The sequence below is a fragment of the Cervus canadensis genome, chromosome 6 (genome assembly GCF_019320065.1).
Source record: "Cervus canadensis isolate Bull #8, Minnesota chromosome 6, ASM1932006v1, whole genome shotgun sequence".
NCBI classification, from domain to species: Eukaryota; Metazoa; Chordata; class Mammalia; order Artiodactyla; family Cervidae; genus Cervus; species Cervus canadensis.
The window spans coordinates 10,491,986-10,511,202 of record NC_057391.1 but is presented as its reverse complement, the minus strand read 5'-3'; the positions used below and the strand labels follow the sequence as shown (position 1 = coordinate 10,511,202).

General features: G+C 35.5%; 2 protein-coding genes across 5 annotated transcripts in view; one reads left to right on the top strand and one right to left on the bottom strand.

Annotated features, from left to right (window-relative positions):
- Window positions 1-6,191, top strand: part of STYX (serine/threonine/tyrosine interacting protein) — a 46,433-nt gene extending 40,242 nt beyond the window's left edge. Inside the window, exon 11 of the mRNA XM_043470769.1 lies at window positions 2,559-6,191. Coding sequence (XP_043326704.1) covers window positions 2,559-2,632 — 74 coding nt within the window. The 3' untranslated portion in view covers window positions 2,633-6,191. The remainder of the gene's footprint in view (window positions 1-2,558) is intronic.
- A 193-nt stretch (window positions 6,192-6,384) lies between these two features.
- Window positions 6,385-18,864, bottom strand: GNPNAT1 (glucosamine-phosphate N-acetyltransferase 1). Of its 4 annotated transcripts, none has more exons than XM_043470770.1 (6): window positions 18,647-18,864; window positions 13,366-13,533; window positions 12,341-12,403; window positions 11,041-11,168; window positions 10,098-10,159; window positions 6,385-8,821 (listed from the first exon to the last, which is right to left on the bottom strand). In XM_043470770.1, the coding sequence occupies exons 2-6, from the start codon at window positions 13,517-13,519 to the stop codon at window positions 8,674-8,676; spliced, it is 555 nt and encodes a 184-aa protein (XP_043326705.1). In that variant the 5' UTR covers window positions 13,520-13,533; window positions 18,647-18,864; the 3' UTR covers window positions 6,385-8,673. The 4 variants fall into 4 exon arrangements, with proteins under 4 accessions (XP_043326705.1, XP_043326706.1, XP_043326707.1 ...); XM_043470771.1 differs by having other exon boundaries at window positions 18,701-18,863; XM_043470772.1 differs by having other exon boundaries at window positions 18,556-18,716.
- Between the last annotated feature and the right edge of the window lie 353 nt (window positions 18,865-19,217).

The following is a 19,217-nucleotide window of genomic DNA, read 5'->3' as shown; positions in this document are numbered from 1 at the left end:
GATAGATGATATGAAAAGTAAAAGAGAAGACGCATTTGTCACTCATTAGCAAGTTACAGTAAGCAATTTAAATTGTTTAGAAACTTTTGGATGGGCTACTGAATTAAAATAATTTCAAATTTTAATTTTATAATTATGTATTATACTGAGCTTCTGTCTATACACCACTAGTTAAGTAGAACATGCTGGTTGGAAGATCAGATTTCCATTTTGTTGAGCTTTAAATCTTTAAGTAGTTTAAAGTGAAAGTGTCAGTTGCTCAGTGGCATCCACCTCTCTGTGACCCCATGGATGTAGCCTGCCAGGCTCCTCTGTCCATGGAGCTCTCCAGGCTAGAATATTGGAGTGGGTTGTCATTCCCTTCTCCATGGTTAAGTAGTGTAACTGTGTTGCAGAGATTAATAAGAGGGGTCTGGTACCAGAGGCCCTAAATACACTTGGGTGATCTTATTGAAAATAAAAGGTGGTTAATAAGTGAAAGCAGGGTGACTCAGTTTCTCTCTTGCCATAAATATTTGTCCTTTTTTCTTCCCCTATTTTAGAGTGTTTCCTCCCCCATTTAATGATCCAGGCATGCTCTCAAAATCTTTTAACTTTTACCTTCCTCTCCAAGACCTCACTACCCTTTTTTGTCTCCTTTCTTTTTATTAGAGCATTCATGGAATTTATTAGTTTATTATTTTTCTCTCCCAGAGTTCCTTTCAGTCTTATTTGCACCAACAGCCTTTTAAGTTAGGAAAAATAGGTTACATACCTGGTTAGTGTTGGATCTAGAAATTGAACACTGATGATCTCATTCACAAGTCCAGCACTATATTGTATCTCCTTAGTGATGAAACTATATAACCACTCTTCAAGCTTAACTTCCTAGTTGTCATTGACTCTTGTTTGCAACTTCTGTGTAATCATTTTCCAAAATGGGAGGATCTGTTTCTTCAGTAACAAAAATTCTTTCTTTTTATAATACCTTTAATCTCAGTATAGTTCAGGTCTGTATTGGCCTCCCATCCTAAGTGTTCTGTACATTGTGGCCAGACATATTTTCATGAAAGATAATTCTAATAGTGGTTTTCCTCTTATATAAAAGTCTTCATTGGCTTAATTTTTTACTGAAGCAAACACATCATAGATAGTAATTAAAGGCCCTTTTGATCTTTATTTGTATCTCTCACTGTACCTCTATATATGCACTGCAGAAAACTGAGCTACTAATGGTTTCCCGTGTGTCTTCTATTCTCCACCTAGAAAGCATCACATCCAGTCTCTCCATAAAAACTTGGTTCAGATGTCAGCCTCAAGAAAACATGATTAACTTACTCCTCCTCTAATTTCTAGTTATTCTGCCGTAGAGCTTTATCTGTACCTCCTCACTTTCTGCCTTGAATTAGCTCCCTGTGTCTCCCAACCTCCCTTAGTAGAGTGCAGGCGCAGCACTGTATCTGAATGTTACAGCCGCTGTGTGTAGGTTTGAGGCTTTGCAGGTGGTGCTGGTGGCGAAGAGCCCACCTGTCAGTGCAGGAGACGTAAGAGACACAAGTCCAACCCCTGGGTCAGGGAGATTCCCCTGGAGGAGAGCACGGCAGCCTACTCCAGTGTCACTGCCTGGAGAGTCCCATGGGCAGAAGGGCCTGGCAGGCTGCAGTCTGTAGGGTCGCAAAGATCAGACACGACTGAAGCGACTTCGCACGTACACGCACATTTAGACTTATTTTAATGACTAGCATATTTTCTTCTTTATTCCATCAGTACTATATTTCTGTTCTATTCTTACTAATCTTGTAGTGAAATACTAGTTTCCCATTGGAATCCAATCCATCCTCTGGATTAACATCATTAACCGTGATTTAGCACAACTTTTAGGGCATAAGTTTAAGGTGATGTAATTATTTGGCAGATAACACAGCAAACCCTTTACCAGTTCAGTTGTTCCCTAAAGTTTTCCTCCATTGAGACTCAAATTTCTTGATTATGATTGTTGGGCATATACAATTCCACACATGCTCTGTGTGGGAAATTTCTGTACTAGCAGACTGTGATATGAGGAATAGATAAAAGAAAATCTCTTATCTGCTACATGCCTTCCTTCCAATTCTACACTTGTTGGTAACAATCAGTTTCACTGGAAAAAACATTTTTGACAGCATCTGTGAAAGCAAAAGGATAATTACATCTACAAAATAAAATTATACAAGTTATAACTTCATGAAGTTATATGAAGTTCATAAATAATATGTTCTGAGTCACATGTTTATGATGCCTAGAAAATGGTAACCAAACATTTATGAACCATTATTTTAAAAATTAATGTTCATTATATAAAATACCTTAATACTTAATTATTAAGAGGGAAGATGTCACAAAGATATAAAGTTATTTGGGTAATTTGTAACAAAAGTATTTTATCAGTACAAAGGTTTACTAAAAATTCAGTCATGAAATTTTCATTGTCATGTATATGATAACACTTCATGAAAAATGAAGCCTTTCCTAGCCGTAACATTCTAATGAATGAATTTATTTAAGTTCTCATTATGTTATGTTCATGCAATAATTTTTAGGCAGTTTGAAGAGAACACATGAAGAAGAAGATGATTTTGGAAACATGCAAGTGGCAGCTGCGCAGAATGGCTGATTCAAGAGCAGCATTATAGAGGATGTGAATTTCTACTTGAGGAGAAAAATACTATAGACAGTAATAATGTAAAATGGTAAAAACACAAGTAGTTTCTTTTCAATTACATGTTGCTTCCAGACGTGTTTCTCTGCGACTTGCTGAGCAACATTTTAAGATGCTGGACTTCTGCAGTAGGTGGCACTGATGGTTCTACTCCTTTTTTTTTTTTTTTTTAATTCTTTACAGTTTTATTATAAACCAAGAATTTTGGACTTGCAAAGAGGTATTATTGCAATAATGCACTTTTCATACTTGAAATTTATTTGTATGATATAAAGTTGTTACTTTAAACAAAATGCAAGTTAGGGGGGATTTGTTTATAAAATCTGGGTAATTTATAACAAAAGAATTTCCTAAAGTTTGCTAAAAATTCATTTTATGTTCTACATATTACATTTTTAAAATAATTTTACAATTCAGTTTTATGATGGAGCCTCTTACAGAAACATTAACAAATGTAGAAATCTGCCACATTTCTTTTTTAGTATAATTCAGTAGTTTAATTATCTTTTAATTTTTAAACTTCTTGATCCCTTATTAATAATCTTTAAATCATGACATCAGCCAACTGTCCTTATTTTAACATGATCCAAGTATTGCTTCCTTTCCTATTACCTTCCTAATTTTATTCTGTAGAAAGAAAAAGTTTAATGAACAAAGGAAAATGTTTGCTTTTTGAGGTACCAGATGTTCACAAATACAAGGAGAGTTTTAAACTTTCAAGTGACTTTCCTTTAGTGTTCTTAAAAGCCAAATGTTCTGTTTCTTCTTTTCAGAGTCGTGTAGCCCATTTTTTCTTTGTCCAAAATGGTTCTAAATATAATAAACCAATGTAGCACTATTTTTCCTAAACAAAGCCCAAAAAAGAAAAGTGCCTTGCCTCATTAGAAAAAATAAATAAATAAATTGTCATGACCTCTAAATTAGTATGTAGAACAATGAAAAGTTTTGAACATTTTTCTATAGTTTTTTAAACCATAAATTAGTTTAAACTGGAAGTCTTAAGGCTTGAAGAAACCTGAGTCTATTATTTGGAATATGGAACATATACTCCTTCATTTTATGTTGTCTTAATGATTCTGTGAGATTGTTCTGGCTCAGACAGTAACTTTTCTTTGAGGATGCATTTTTTGAGAAAAGTGATTGTGGAAGACTTCAGTGTATACAAATTAGTGTTGTAATCAGTTCTTTACATTGAGTTAATCCAAATTTCCCCCATAATTTGCATTAGCAAAGACACTTTATGGATCCTAGGTTCTCCATGTTTTTATTTGTACATATAAAAATTGTTCTTAAAAAAACATTTTTGCTCTTTTAAGTATGATGTTGGGGAGGAGAGGAGTGTTTTAACTTTTTATAGTTGATGATTTAGGGTAGCACAAATGAAACTCCTTTGTATTTCATTTTTCTCAGTCCTCTCTTAAGGTGCTTTACTGATGAGAGTGATTTCCATACCTTCCTTTGGTACCATGAGGTACCACATAAGGTAACCTATTATACCAACTTACCTACTTTGCTTTCCTCCCTAAGGTGAAATAATACAGTAAAAGTTTTTTTATCCAGCATAACAGGAGAGTGGAAGTGAATCAAAACTGCTTTGTTAATTAAGCGTTAATTCTGTTGCTCCAGGTGGTTTTCTTCTGATTTCTCTTCCCTTCCCCTATTTTACCACCCTAAAAACAGCATATCATCAATCCCTTGAGGTCTTGTATTGCTGTATGATTGGTGTGTTGTATCATTGGGTGTGGTGGTCTAGTATAGTCAAGATTTGCATTGAGTGTTCAGAAATTCCAGTTGGTAAAGTGCCAGATAACACAGCTTCCCTGTATATAGATTACTATTGGGTAGGTCAACAAAGACTTCTTTTGCAAACTAATAATCTATGATGCTCCTTCCACAAAAACTGCTTAAAAGAATCTTCATAAGAGTCCATTTAGGTTTTAAAAATGAGGCAGTTAAGATTTTCTAAGTTAATTTCTTAAATATACATATCCTCTCTAGTAGTCTGGCCAAATAGTTTGGTTATTGAATTATATTTGATAATTTTCCACTTTTCCATAAAAATTTGTAATTTTTATTTTGTCACTAAAGTGCCTGCCCAGCACTGTAAAGACTCTCACAGACACTAGAAAAAGGGACTTCATCTTTTTGAGTACAAATTATTATGGACAAAATTTTTTTTTCTTTCATATAAGAACCCTGCAGGTTTGAGTATATTTTTCCATCCAGTGTTCAACTGGTTCTTCTGGTAGCTCTTCCTATTTTTATTTGGTTCCGTTTCTATAATTCTTTTATTTCCTCCGATGTTTTGTGATAGCTAATTACAGTATATTTAACCAATCATGATTTATTTTCTAGAATATTTGAATAATATATGAGTGACTCAGCACCCAATTATAAGCATTAAATATTAATCTGGGCACAGAATTTAAAATGATATCACATCAGAACATAGGAGAACTGCTTTATTGTCCATTTTGAAAGTATGAAACTTAAATATTGAAAATATTCAACTAGAATGGCAGTATTCTTACCTTGTAATTTCAGTCCATTGGTATGTGTTAATTTTGTATCAGATGTATAAAGAGCAGTTACCTTTGTTTATTTGTATCTACTCTGTGGTGGAAATGTTAAACCATGATAGCTTTTGCTACCAACTCTCAATCACTTAACTTTCAGAGCAGTATATTTGTTTTGGGAGGATTTTGTGCTTCATCTGAGTTTAGAAGTAATGTCAGAAAATGTTAAGCATGTCCTTTTAAAGAAAATATAAGGTTTCTAATTGTCTTATTACCTTGGTAATTTAAGTGAATTTAGAGTATTTAACTGCAATCTTGAATTATAAAGTTGGGATGCATATATAGAGATATATATCAAAATCTCAACTTGATGTAAAGTAAATGAGCAGTTACCTGGCGGATTTTTTTTTTTTTTCAAATAACTGTTTAATCCATAATTCCATAACAGACTTAGCTTCACCTCAATATTTTTGTCCATTCATCAGTGCTCCAACAAGAAAATGATAGGAAATAGCTGAAAATTACTAAAAAGATTTTATTTTTTTTATTTATTAGAAAAATAAGTTCCTAGGGTCTTTGAATGCTGGATTTTTTTTGTCTTACCCATCCATGGCAGCTAAAAAAAAAAAAATCACTCAAAATATTCAGGTTTACATGTTAGCTCTCTGTCATAGGGAGTTGCCATACCTCACAGTTCAAAGTGTATTCTATAGATCAGTAACATTATACTGACATGTAATTGCAATTTACTATGCAGCAAAAATGATTCAAGAAGAAAAATAACCTACAGTGTCTATTTACCTTTGTATAGACAATTGCTTAAGTTACTCTGCTTTTAACATTTGTACTTGGATAAAATGCTTATTATGTATGTATAGGAATGTCACAGTGCAAGATGCTGCTAGCTCAGGCACAAAGTATTAAAATTATTTTGTGAAGATTGGTGGTTGTATTAAAACTGTTGTGCCATTATACCTCAAAAAAGATTGAAAAGTTCATTTGTATTGCTTATGCCATAACTGCTTTACTTAGATTGTTGTCTTCTAGGTAAAAGTAACTCAGTTTAATCCCGCACACAGATTAAATCTGAAGGACAAATGAACATTGGATACTGAGAAGCACTTAAGGGTATTTCCGAAAACATTGTGATTACACACATAAAAATTATGGTCAGTACAGGGAAGTCCCAAGTTTAGGCTCAAGATATTTTTTAATGGATTATTTGAACAAGTTTGGAGTTGAAAGTGAGGGAGTGTGTGTCTGAAGGAAGAGGTAAGGCCATTCATAGAACAGCTTCCAGGTCATTTTAAAAAATACTTCTTGCTTTTAGTTTTCCTCTTGTTAGCCTACCTACATAATATCCTTCATCAAATCTGAGATGTCATCAGCATCACTACAACATCTTTTTGATCCAACTAAAAGGCAAAAATATTGCTGAATAAATCATGACAAACCATTGATCATAAAATGCATCCAGATTTCCAAATGTTACATGTAAAAAAAGATGTTTTAGTCAGTAAAATACAAATATATAAAACACATGGAGCAAAATAAAAATCACAACTGCCACTTCATTATACCTTTTCAAAAGTGAAGAGTACTCAAAAATGTATTACTGAAATGTATCTATGCAGTTTTTTTCATACTCAAGTTTACACACAGGATGATGACTTAGTAAAATCAAGCTTCTCTGGTTAACTAAAGCTAAACGCAGATCATCAGTTTACTCAGTGACACAATTTTTATGTGTTATACCTTACCTACAACTTTTGTTTCCTATGAGGGGGAATTTAAGATAAGACCGTAAGAACATTATTTAAAGGGATTTATTGAAATAGCCACCTTATAGTTTTACTTCACATTGTTTAGTGGTAAGAAATGTAATAAAACATGTAATTTTGCCTTTTATTAGGGTCCCACCCCGCCAGCCACGCAGGGATCTTAGTTCCCCAACCAGGGATCAAACCCATGCCCCCTGTACAGGAAGCAAGGAGTCTCAACCACTGGACCACCAGAGAAGTTTCTATTAGGTTTATTTTTTAACATGGGTTTTTAATTACCAGGATATACCTAATAAAGCTACTGTTACCAAGGTTATAGGACTCCTTTTTCTTAAAAAGCAAAATGTAGTTTTGTTGCTTTCACTAGGGACACACCAATTCATCTGCCTAGGTCATCAGCAGGTAAGTAGCACACCCTCTACTGGTAAAGAATTTCTATTATTTAGAAAGTTAACTAGCTTTACCGCATGGAGGGAAATCTGAAATCTAGTTGAAGCAGGTGTGGGTCAACAGGATGAGAAACAGGTGTTTTTACTTTCTATGCTCCTTTTACAAAGAGTACACAAAGTTAAAATTTTACTAACCCTGACTTGACCTAATAATTTCAATAGACAACTCAAGAAAAGCACAGAAAACATTAGGATTCTAACAAAATTATTCATATGAACAGGTTTAATGTTACATGGAATGCAGAAGATTAGAACCAGTAGTGAAGTATCTAATTCTTATTTCAACTTAAAAAAAAAATTAAAATAGGATAGTGACCACAATAATAGTACCATTATAGTCACATTAAATAGAAAAGCTTCCATCAACATTTTAAGAATGTGATAAATGTAGTATGATACATTTTAAAATGTTCCACAACTTTGTAATCCATTTTTCATAAAAATGTTAGTAGAGAGGCTTTGGACACCCCTTGGAAAGATGAGAAATAAGGTTGGAAATATATAATACCAGGATTTATTTACTAACTCAGTTAAAAAGTACCTTATATTTCTCTCAGATATTTAAACAAATGAATAATTATTATATTTCACATATAAGACAGGTAGTACTTCAGCTATATTAGAATTATAACAACTTTTAGATGTATATTTAAATTGTCACATTTTATAAGTTAATCTTCATTTCTACTTCTTTTAAAGGCTCACCAGGTTGTCTGCCAGTACAGTATTAGGATCGGCAAATGTTGGACTGTACTACATTTAGTTATATCTAACATCCAATTTCATGTAACATATGTGAAATGACACACCCTTAAGTGGTATTTAGATATTTCTTTGAAACAAAAATATTAATTTTATGAATGTGCTAAGAAACAATCTTATTCACTGTATGCTTTTTTTCTTTTAATGAGCAGTACAGATAGCAGACACATAACTCCTTACTACCTATACTCTGACCACTAAGAAATGAAGCCAAACTTTAGAAAAATACAATGCAAGAAAAGATTCAAGTTAAAAATATACTCCTTTGGTTAAAAATCATCCCCTTAATCATTTTATTTGTAATCTAAACTCAGCATGTCCCACCAGCCCAAAGTAATCTAAGTGTCATTATACTTGTATCACCATGTTTTTTCCAATCCAGTATTTATGGAGGTCACCTGGTTGCAGCAACAAACTATTTTAACTCAAGGAAGAGAGTATAGCCTTGCTGCATCAGCTCCTTTGATAGATGTCTTTCTTAAAAGATTTTACTTTAGAAACCTCCGACACATGTAGTTTTCTTCAGATACTGTATATCCAAACTTTTTATAGAAACCAACATTTTGTGGTAGACATTCCAGGGTAATCTTATAACAGTTCAGTTTCTTGCTTAGCAAAGTAAGGGTTGATAATAACCTGAAATTTTAAAAAGGGTTGGGGGGAGAAGCATAGAGCATTTGTTAATAAAAATGGATATTAGTAACAATGTGAGTGAATATGTTACAAAACTTTGTTTATATTACAAATAGGTTTATATCATGGCCTTTCCCACTATATTCATTTAAAATTCAAGTTAAAGCATTTAAATCACCGAAAGCATTTTACTTTGTTCCAAATATACTTTAATCTCTAGTCTATTAATAAACAGAAAACTCACCCCAAACCCTTTTTACAAGTAGATTTTAAAATTAATGTTAACACGAAAGACTGGCAACCTTTTAAAAAATATGGCCAAAATTAGTCTTTGTATCTAAATTCTATTCAAACTATTTAGTCAGTGTTGAATAGTCAAAACCATTCAGTCAGCATTCCCACATAAAGTGGGTAAATAATTGCTTTGTTCTTTATCATTTTTAAAACTACCTAAATATCTGTGAAAGAATGTATCAGGTTACCTATGGATTTAGTCTAATTAATATGAAGTGGAAACAAAAACATATCTTTATAAATCCTTAAAAAATCCAAACCAAGTATAAAAATGTGATTCTAACTGCCTTAGGGAGAGAAAACTAGGAATTTTCTCATGTTGCCCAGATAGAAAAAAAGCTCATCATTCTGAAGACGGAACCTCTTGCTTGAAGTTACACAATTATAAAAGGTATGGCTAAGTGAACGTGCACTAGAAATACTAGAAATTGGTCTGTTTTGTTCACTGATATGTATCGAATACTTTGAATAGTATCTAGCACATGTGCTTAATATTTACTGAGTGAACTCCTTAAAACTCAGAAAATATTAAAAAGCAAATTCTAACCTATGAAACTTCTAAGAGACTTTGATAAATGTATAGAGGATTATACAGTGAAGGCCGGTTCAGTATATGGTTCTAAAAGTCCTATGACTGAGAACATGTCCTTTGTTTTTAAATGTGATAGACAAATTACTTGACTCACCAAAAGTTTCTTCTTCCTAGTAATATGAAAAAGTATTACTACTAAAAGTTAATAACTTTAAGGTGTTTGCTGCTTTAACAGTACAGTTCCAATTTCCAAACTTTATGGTAAAAATTATATATAAAAATACTTTTCCTTAAATTCAGTCTAAGCTATAGAGTGAGAATGGGTTCATAATTAATGACACTTAAAAAACTTCAAACAGGAAAACATTTTTAGCAAGTATCTTGGCAAGCAAATGTAAACTGAAACACAGAGTAGCTACTTTATCCAGGGTTACCTTGTTTCTGCCTACTTACAGTTTGCCAAGCTGCTTTCCTCTGCATTCATCACTAACAACAACATCTTCTACTCGTCCTCTCTGAAAATATTTACAATGTTTAAAAGACTAAGCATGTAGGTTTTGTTTTTAGTTAAATCAGCAAATGTTGGAAGAATTCATTGATAAATAAATGTTTTATAAACCTTAACTTCAAAAACTGCAATTTTTTTTAACCTATTATAGAGGAAATAATACAGTGAATCAATTTGTGGCCTAATTCGTCTATATCCTGAACCATCCCATCCTATTATTTTAAAACAAATCTCAGAATCCACATCACCAAAATGTAATCTTGTTATTAAGGTACTACATCCATTATCCTATTCCTGCTTAAAAGCAATTTATTTCAGACATACCAATACAGTATACTAATTTCTAGTACAGAAATCATACCAAAATTCATACCTCACAGAATACATTCCAAGTGTTTCTATCATATTCTCACAGGGTTACCTAGATCTTGTTTTCTTTACTATTTCATGTGAATCATGAGGAGTGAAGGGACTCTACAGGCATTAGAAGGGTCATGATTAGAACATACTATTCTGAACCCTTTACCACTCGGAAACTGATGGGAAATTTGTGTTAATGTAGTACATTCCAAGTATCATTTTTGAAAAAAATTGATTCCAAACATTAATGCCAAATTCCACAATGCTGACTTGATTTCTGTACATCTATACCAATTCTAACACCTTACAGAACAATTTTTAGCAAACAATTCATGTTAATAACATTTTCTGTCTCACAACTCTTAAGAGAATGGGAAAATGACTAAGTGATTTCTAGAAAGCAAAACTATTCCAGGCAATATTTTGCTCTCTGATTTTGCAGTAAAAAGCAGTGGGAAAACAGACTTGTCTGATGGAAACTAGAAGTTGATGTCCATTTTACTCATAAGCATTAATGTGAACACATACCTTAGCACAGGAATGGATGAATTTATGTTCTATTATCAGAGTTGCTGTAGCAACTATCTGGCCTAAAGTTACATCTTCCACAACTGTAACATAGTAATCCCCAGATTTCTTCATGTGCTCAAAAGATTCTGTGGAAATTGGAAAAGAGTGTTATATAGACATTAAACTTTATTAGGTGCTCCCCCCCAAAAAAAATACTAGAATTAGCCAAAATAATGAATATTTAAAGCTATTTTACCACAGTAATTTACAACTTTGTGTCTAGAGAAAATGTCACTTATTAAGCATGACCATGTATTTGAAACATCAGTAGTCAGTACTGACTAGAACATAGTTCATACATTTAAAAGATCTGCTAGCAGAAAAAAGGAAGACTAACACAGCTATTTTATAATCTGACAAAGTAGTTTTCAATTTTCCTCCTGTGATCCCAAGTGTTTCATGATTACATGACCTGTTTTAGAAATACAATAATCATTTTTGTTTGCTTTGAAAGCATCCTGTGAAACAGATAAAAAATAAGTCTCCATTTCCCAGTAATTTTCCCAAAGCCCCATAGCAGATAGGAGCAAAAATGGAATAAATACCTTCCCCTCAAACTGATTTATCCTGATGAAATAACATGATTTCTCATCTAATATTCCCACAAAGAAGAATTTAGGAATAAAAACTGAGCCCAAGAGTATTAACATACTGTTTATTTCCACAGTTGTATTCTAGTAATGGGTCTGAAATGGGAAGAAATAGATTCAAAGAAGGAAGACAGAATCAGAAAATAATAACCTTCATTTCAAAAGGGTCATATAGAGTACAAAATAAAATTACCTATTGAGGAAAATGAAGAAGATAGGAAGACAGTGTTAAGAGCACTGGATGGAGTCAGGAAGGTTGTAGTTTTTTCCTTACCAACAACTACCTATGATTTTGGGTAAGTCAATTGACCCCTTTGAGTTTCTGTCCTTACATATTTTTATTACATTTTTTGACGAAATTTCTGTGAAATAACCTATGTGAAAGGAAAATACTATAATAAAAATCTCTAAAACTGCCACCCAGGTTCTATGCTATAGTAATTATCTAAAAATAGCCAGGTATTTTGTAAAAACATAGTAATAGTTACTTTTGGATTCTAGAATAGATTGGCCACATTAAACACAAATAATCGCTAATTTGTTATTTGAAAATTTTCCAGCTATTTGAACAAAAATATAAGTAGACACTGAACAGAGCTTGAAACAAAAATAAAATCTTGTTTCCCTTTATTTCTTTTTCTTCAGGAAAAAGAGGCTGTAGGACTTACTCATAAATTGTTCTGGGTTGACAGCTCCAGTCTCTGTCAGCTGACCTAGTACCTTAAAAAAACCTAGTTTTGAAAAACAGATTTCAAGTCATGAGAAGAGCAAATATATATTAAAAGAAGCAATGTGTCAAGCTGGTGGGCATTATTTTTTCAAAACTTTCTGTAATGAACCATTCTTAAATTATTTTAAAAGATTAAACAAACCCATTCTTTCTATATAATAAATATAGAAAACAATAACAGATTTTACCAGTGTTTTTGCCTGCATAAGATTTTTGGAATAGTGCTGACCTTAAGACTCAGTATTTATAGAACCAGCATATACAGTTTTAAATGTAATTTGCAGTAGATTCAGTGCAAGGAATGTCAAATTTTCTCAAATATGTGCTTTCATTTTACTTAAAAAAAGATTCTCATTATGACCAAATATTATTTGTAAAATATAACATTGTTGAGACAACCATTTTTTTTAAAGATTCCTGATTAATGTGATGTTAATATGAACAGCATAGAACTTTGGGAATTTTAACTTTTATATACCAAAGAACTGATTTGACCAAAATATTTTAAGATTTCCTGCCAAAATAGGAAACTGTAAAAAGTTGATTTTTGATTACTGAAATTTAAGGATATTATTTTGGAGAATTTAGATATTAAAAAAAGGAATACATGTAGACAAAACCTTTTGCAACTATCTGAGGCAAATTATCTTCATTCTCCATCCAGCTTCTTAGAGAAGATTCTTTCTTTTGTGTCATTATACAAGGTAATTTCCCCCTTTTAGCTGCTTAATTAGGAAGGAGCACTGTTGTATATAAGTCATTTGAAATGGTATAATACAATACTGTATAGTACAGTAATATCTGGCCTATACACATTGTAATTAAGTTCTCAGTCACTTTAAAATTTAAGCACAAAAATAATAGGAAAGTCAAATATTTTAAAAAATTATCAGCATCATCATATATGTGGAAAAAACAATGCTAATGATAAGTCTAACTAGCATTTGTAAACTGAGCCCATACCTCTATTTAAATCAGCAGTACAAAGAGGCCTCAAAACCAAACCTTCTCCAGGATGTGTTGGGGAAATGGCTGGAGAAAATGTAGCTGTATTCTGACTCCAGTCCACTTCTTTGAGTAGACTTGGGTCAAACATAGGAGTTTCATCAGGTTTCATCTTCGCAGTAAGATCTAAAACAAAATTTTAAATGTTAAGGCATTTTATTTAATAGACACTTTTTGATTGGCAAGATTGTCAATTTCTTAATAAAAGTAAACAGCACTTAGAAAAATCTTTAACAGGTATGCAAGATACTTATTTTAGTCTATCCTGAATGTAACATCAAATGCCACAGCTAGAGCTATATAGAAAACTCAGAAATTCTATCATATAGTAAATGACTAAATTTAGAAGTTGTTACACTTTTAAACTCCTTTTTTCTAACAGGACTTTTAAAACATTTTTTCGTATGGGCCAGTGCTACTAGCGTAGCATTTTGAGTAGCTGACTTTTAAATGACTTCCTTTTTTTTTTTTTAATAACATTATTGGATTAAGGAATAATTTGTTGGTTTTACCTGCCCAGGAAGACTACTGGGCATGTAACTTAAAAAATATGAACCATGAACAGAAGATTCTCTGCATTCACTGGAATATTTGGTCTCAGCTATGATAAATTCACACTAAGTATCTATTGGATTTTGTTTTCATGGCAGGTTTTCTAAAAATCGAGAAGTTGCTCAGCTGCATCTAAGCAACTTTTTAAGAATAGCCTGTGTTTTTCATGCTATTGAAAAATGATCAATTACGGTATTTTTATCTCTTTTTTGAACATTCAGAAATAGATTCTTATTAGGTGTAGTCTTAATAAAACTGAAACTAAATGAAAGCTGTAATGCTAGAATGAAAAACATGAAGCATAGAAATGGGGGGGGGGCAGGGGGTGCACACCTCTGTAGAAGAGAGTTGCTGGAGGAGACAGTCTTCCAAACTATTACTAGGAGACTGGTAACACTAAACTTTCATTTCTAACACCACACCCAGTTAAAGAAACCAGAGTTGATCCTTGAACAGCATGGGTTTAGGGTGCCAATCCTCCATGCTGTCAAAAATGCATAGTAGAAAATTCACATATAACTTGTACTCCGCCCTCCGTATCTCTGGTTCTGTAATGGGAGATTCAACTTACTTTGAAATGTGTAGTACTGTAATACTACTGAAAAAAATCTGTGGGTAAGTGGATCCTTGAAGTTCAAACCCATCTTATTAAGGATCAACTGTATTCTATTTGATACCTGCCTCTAGTTTTTTGAAACAAAGAATTTAAAGACAAATCTATCTATCTATATGCATAATATACTACCATAAAACAAAGCAATACAGGAAAAAATTAAAGTCCACTTAATAACAGAATAACTTCCCCCAATAACCCAACTCCAAGATGTTCTCTATTTCATAAATCACAGTATGTCTAAGGGCAACTATTTTTAACTTTTCCATAAAGGTAGATTACATTGCATAACCCGATGTAACTATGTAGGGAATGCTGCGATCTAGCAGAGGCTTTGAGAAGGTAGTGTGGTGTAATAATAATTATTATTTGTTCAGCACTTACTATGTGCCAGGCATTGTTCAAAGAACTTTACACATTACTGACTCACTGTAACAATCCTAGAGTACCAATGATGATTATCTCCATGTTAACAGATGAGGAAATGCAGGTGTAGACAAGGTCACAAAATCATAATAGCAAAGCCGAGATTGAAACCTAGACAAGGAAAGACCATGAGCTCTAGAGTCAGACCTGATATTCAGATGTCAACTGTCTGATCATGGCTATGTAAATTAAACAAACTGTTTCCTCATTTGTACAATGGAGATGAAACTGTTGAAGAAATGGCTTAGTGTATACAAACACCTAATAGTGCCTCGCACACTATACATGCTCAACACGATATAATTTAGTTAGCTACTAATTTAAAATTTATTTTTTATATGTTCATGTTAACTTTTCTAACTTTTTATATATTCAAGTTTTTTCACTTTTAATTCATGAGTCACACTGCTGGATACAGCGGCTACAAAAAGGTTATGCTTATGTAAAACTGAAAACATTCTTGGAAGGGAAGAAAAAACTTGCTCTAAACACTATGCTTGGATCTAAGAACAGTAAGGAAAGGAAATTGTGATGATTAAAACAATCATTCATAAAATTTAACCAGCTTATGGTCTATTTGGGGACTCCTCAGTGGCTCAGCAGTAAAGAATCCACGTGCAAAGCAGGAGATGGAGAACACTTGGGTTTGATCCCTGGATCAGAAGGATACTCTGGAGGGGGCATGGCAACCCACTCCAGTATTCTTGCCAGGAAAATCCCATGGACAGTACTGGACATGTCTGAAGCGACTGAGCACACACGCATGGTTCATTTGAAACAGGTTTTTTTATAAGTAATTTTAGTGCATGCCCTTTAGTATTTGTCCCAGATAATTGGGTCCCTGAAGCTTTTGAGTACTCTAATCTGAAAGAAGGGGCTTCCCTGATAGCTCAGTTGGTAAAGAAGCCGCCTGCAGTGTAGGAGATCCCGGTTCGATTCCTGGGTTGGGAAGATCCTCTGGAGAAGGGATAGGCTACCCACTACAGTATTCTTGGGCTTCCCTTGTGGCTCAGCTGGTAAAGAATCCGCTTGCAATGTGGGAGACCTGGGGTCGATCCCTGGGTTGGGAATACCCCCTGGAGAAGGGAACAGCTACCCACCCAGTATTCAGGCCTGGAGAATTCCATGGACTGTTTAGTCCATGGGGTACCAAAGAGTTGGACACGACTGAGTCACTTTCACTTTCATTTGGGCTTCTCTTGTGGCTCAGTTGGTAAAGAATCAGCCTGCAATGCGGGAGACCAGGGTTCTATCCCTGGGAGAGGAAGATCCTCTGGAGAAGGGAATGGCAATCCACTCCAGTATTCTTGCCTGGAGAATCCCATGGGCAGAGGAGCCTGGTGGGCTACAGTCCATGGGTTGCAGTGTTGTACACAACAGAGCGACTAACACACACACAAAACTTAGTCAAAGCAGCACTTATAACCTGTATTTGGAAAATAAGAATTTCAGGCTAGTTAAAATAGCATTCTGGATAGAAATAAGAACCCATATTCTTATCCCAATCAAAAATCAATATCAAAATGTTTATATGAGCTATTTTACAAAACAGAGCCACACTTAAGGTTACCTTCTTTTATTTTACTATGTCCCCATGTAGTAAAATTCTGTTGGTGTCCAATTAATATATTAAGCAAGTTAAAGTAAGATGTGATTTGATACTAAATTTCAAAAGATTAGAAAACAGCAAAATTGTTTATTTGGTTTGCAAAAGAAAATTTTCAGCATCTTAAAGCACCCCCAGGTACCACATTAGGAATTTGAAGCCGAATTTCATCATTATCACTGGTGTCTTATTTGGGGTTTTGGGTTTTTTTGGCCAGGGGTGGGGGTGAGGGGTGTGCTGCTTGTGGGATCTTAGCTCTCCAACCAGGGATCGAACCCAGGTCTACGTCAATGAAAGCACCAAGTTTTAACTGCTGGACTGCCAGGGAATTTCCTCTTTGGAGTCTCACTCTGAAGATTTTAGATTAATTTTTAAAACTGAACCCTAACCGTTAAGTATTTCTCAAGAAACTTTTCTGTTTAACTACTAAGTTAGCATGCATTTAAAGGCCCTAATGCCTAAGCTTAGCACAATAAATGCCTAGTGAATGAATAACAAATGGTATAAGACTTATCTGGAGGTCATTCAGAAAATCCAGAAGAAAAAAAGATTTCCAAACTGCCACAAGTGATATCACAAAAACCATACAGCAAATTCATTTTTACTAAGATCACATCAGTTGGTTGACCATTCTTTGGACACAGTTTCAACAGGTTTCTCACCGTCTTTACTGAGCTATACACAAGGGGATGAGCTGCTGCTAGGAACAAGCAACTGAGAGCAACAAGTAATAGATACTGGGAATGAAGATTTCAGAAGTTGATATAAAATTTTGAAAAAACAATCTAAGGTCAAATCTAAACTTGTCTTTATATCTCATGAGCTCTTGGAGCATTACTGTATTACTTTAGTACATGGTTAAAGCAGGAAGGGGGGCCTTGTGCTGTTTGAGACTTTGGGGTTCGTCTACATACATTTCATAACAATTTCAATAATTTGAATTTTGTTTGAACCTAAGAACACTTCATTCACTGATGATTTTAATATGCTTGGCTATATTAAATTATGAAATTACATTTCAGTTGAGAATTTTAAAACTTCTTGATAGTTTGATCCCTATAATTTAGGCATTATTCCCAGTCTATCCATGAGCATGCTAGAGCAAGTGGAGCTTTTGGGACTTGACCTCAGGGTAATAGCCAATGAGTGAATCTTAAATCCTCCTATGTCGTTCTTGCCCTACAGTACCATACTTAGTAGAGGCCAATCTTTACATCATCATGCCAGACTGGGAGCTATCTCCCCTATTCTATTTTTTTTTCCTCCCCTATTCTAAAAAATGTCAGTGAATCCTGCCTAATGAAACTGACCTAAATGATTTCCTGAGATCCATTCTAGAATTCATTCTCGAGTGTATACCCTAACAAAACTAGTCGCCCTTCAATTTTGTATGGCATTTTAAGAGTTGATTTACATAAATGTTAGCTCCTGTAAGAGAAGTCACAATACCTAGTGTCTCTAGAGGGTAGAAGCCCCCGGAAGAGACAAAGGATGTCCGTCTTTCCTACAGTGAAACCCCAATTTAATCAGTGCAGGAGGTGATCTTCGGAGCAGAATCAGGTCCTCAAGTGGCTCCTGACCGCCGTGTGGTGCTCCTCCGAAGGGAACGGGGAAACGGGGCGGCCAACGGCGTTCGTGCCCATTTCAAAAAGCCGAAGGCGGCAGAAACTGAACAGCTGTCTCAATCTCCCACGTTAAAGCTGCCGAAAGAAGTCAATTTCACCCTAGTCTCTGCTCCTGCCTTGCTAAGGCCACCTCCTGCATGGCTGGACCACTGGCCACCATCCCTAACCTCTGCTCCAGGCGTGCGTTCGCTCAACTTGCTCCAAACTGCCCTCTACGCCCCCATGTGCACCCAGCTGGCGAAGATTAAATGCCTGGATCCCCGAACGGAATCTGCCCCCGCCCCTCGCCGGGCCTAGCTCGCCTCGCCCGGGGGTAGCAGTCACACCTGTTTGATAAACCTGAAGGCAGGCCCAACCCGGCACTCAGGGCATCCGCTCCGGACCCGCTCTCTCTCCCCGACCCCCAGACCCTCTCACCCGTAGAGGTACGCAGTCTGCGCTCCTCTCCAGGCTCGACGGATTCTCACTCACCCGGGTACACTGCACTGGATCCGGATCCGGCTTCAGAGCCAGCCCCACCTCTTCCCGCCTCCCGCGCTACAGCCCGCTGCACCGCGGCCGCTGCGCTCGCAGCCGCCAAGACGTGGCAGCACCAACGCCTCCAGCCCGCCCCTGCCCGCTTACGCAGGGCCGCGAGCAGGGCAGGGGGAGGTGGCTGCGGAGGGGGCGGGGGCGAGACCCGGAGGGCGGGGCGGAGTGGAGGCGGGGCCTGCGGCTGACGTCAGCACGTGGGGCGGGGGCCGGGGGGCGGTGGCGATTTCTCCGGGACTCCACCCGGCCGGCGCGCCGGAAGGAATTCTCATCTCGGTCCGCACCTCCTCGCTTGTCAGGCTCCCACGACGGCCTCGGTGTCTCGGTTTAACTGGAAAATGATTTTGCCTCGGAATCAGCTAAGCACTGTAAGTGGTGACTAGGGTGTGTATCTTTGATTCGGAGACCACAGTCTCAGCGCCTTGCCCTCTCGTTTGCCCCTTGTTGCACCTTCCCT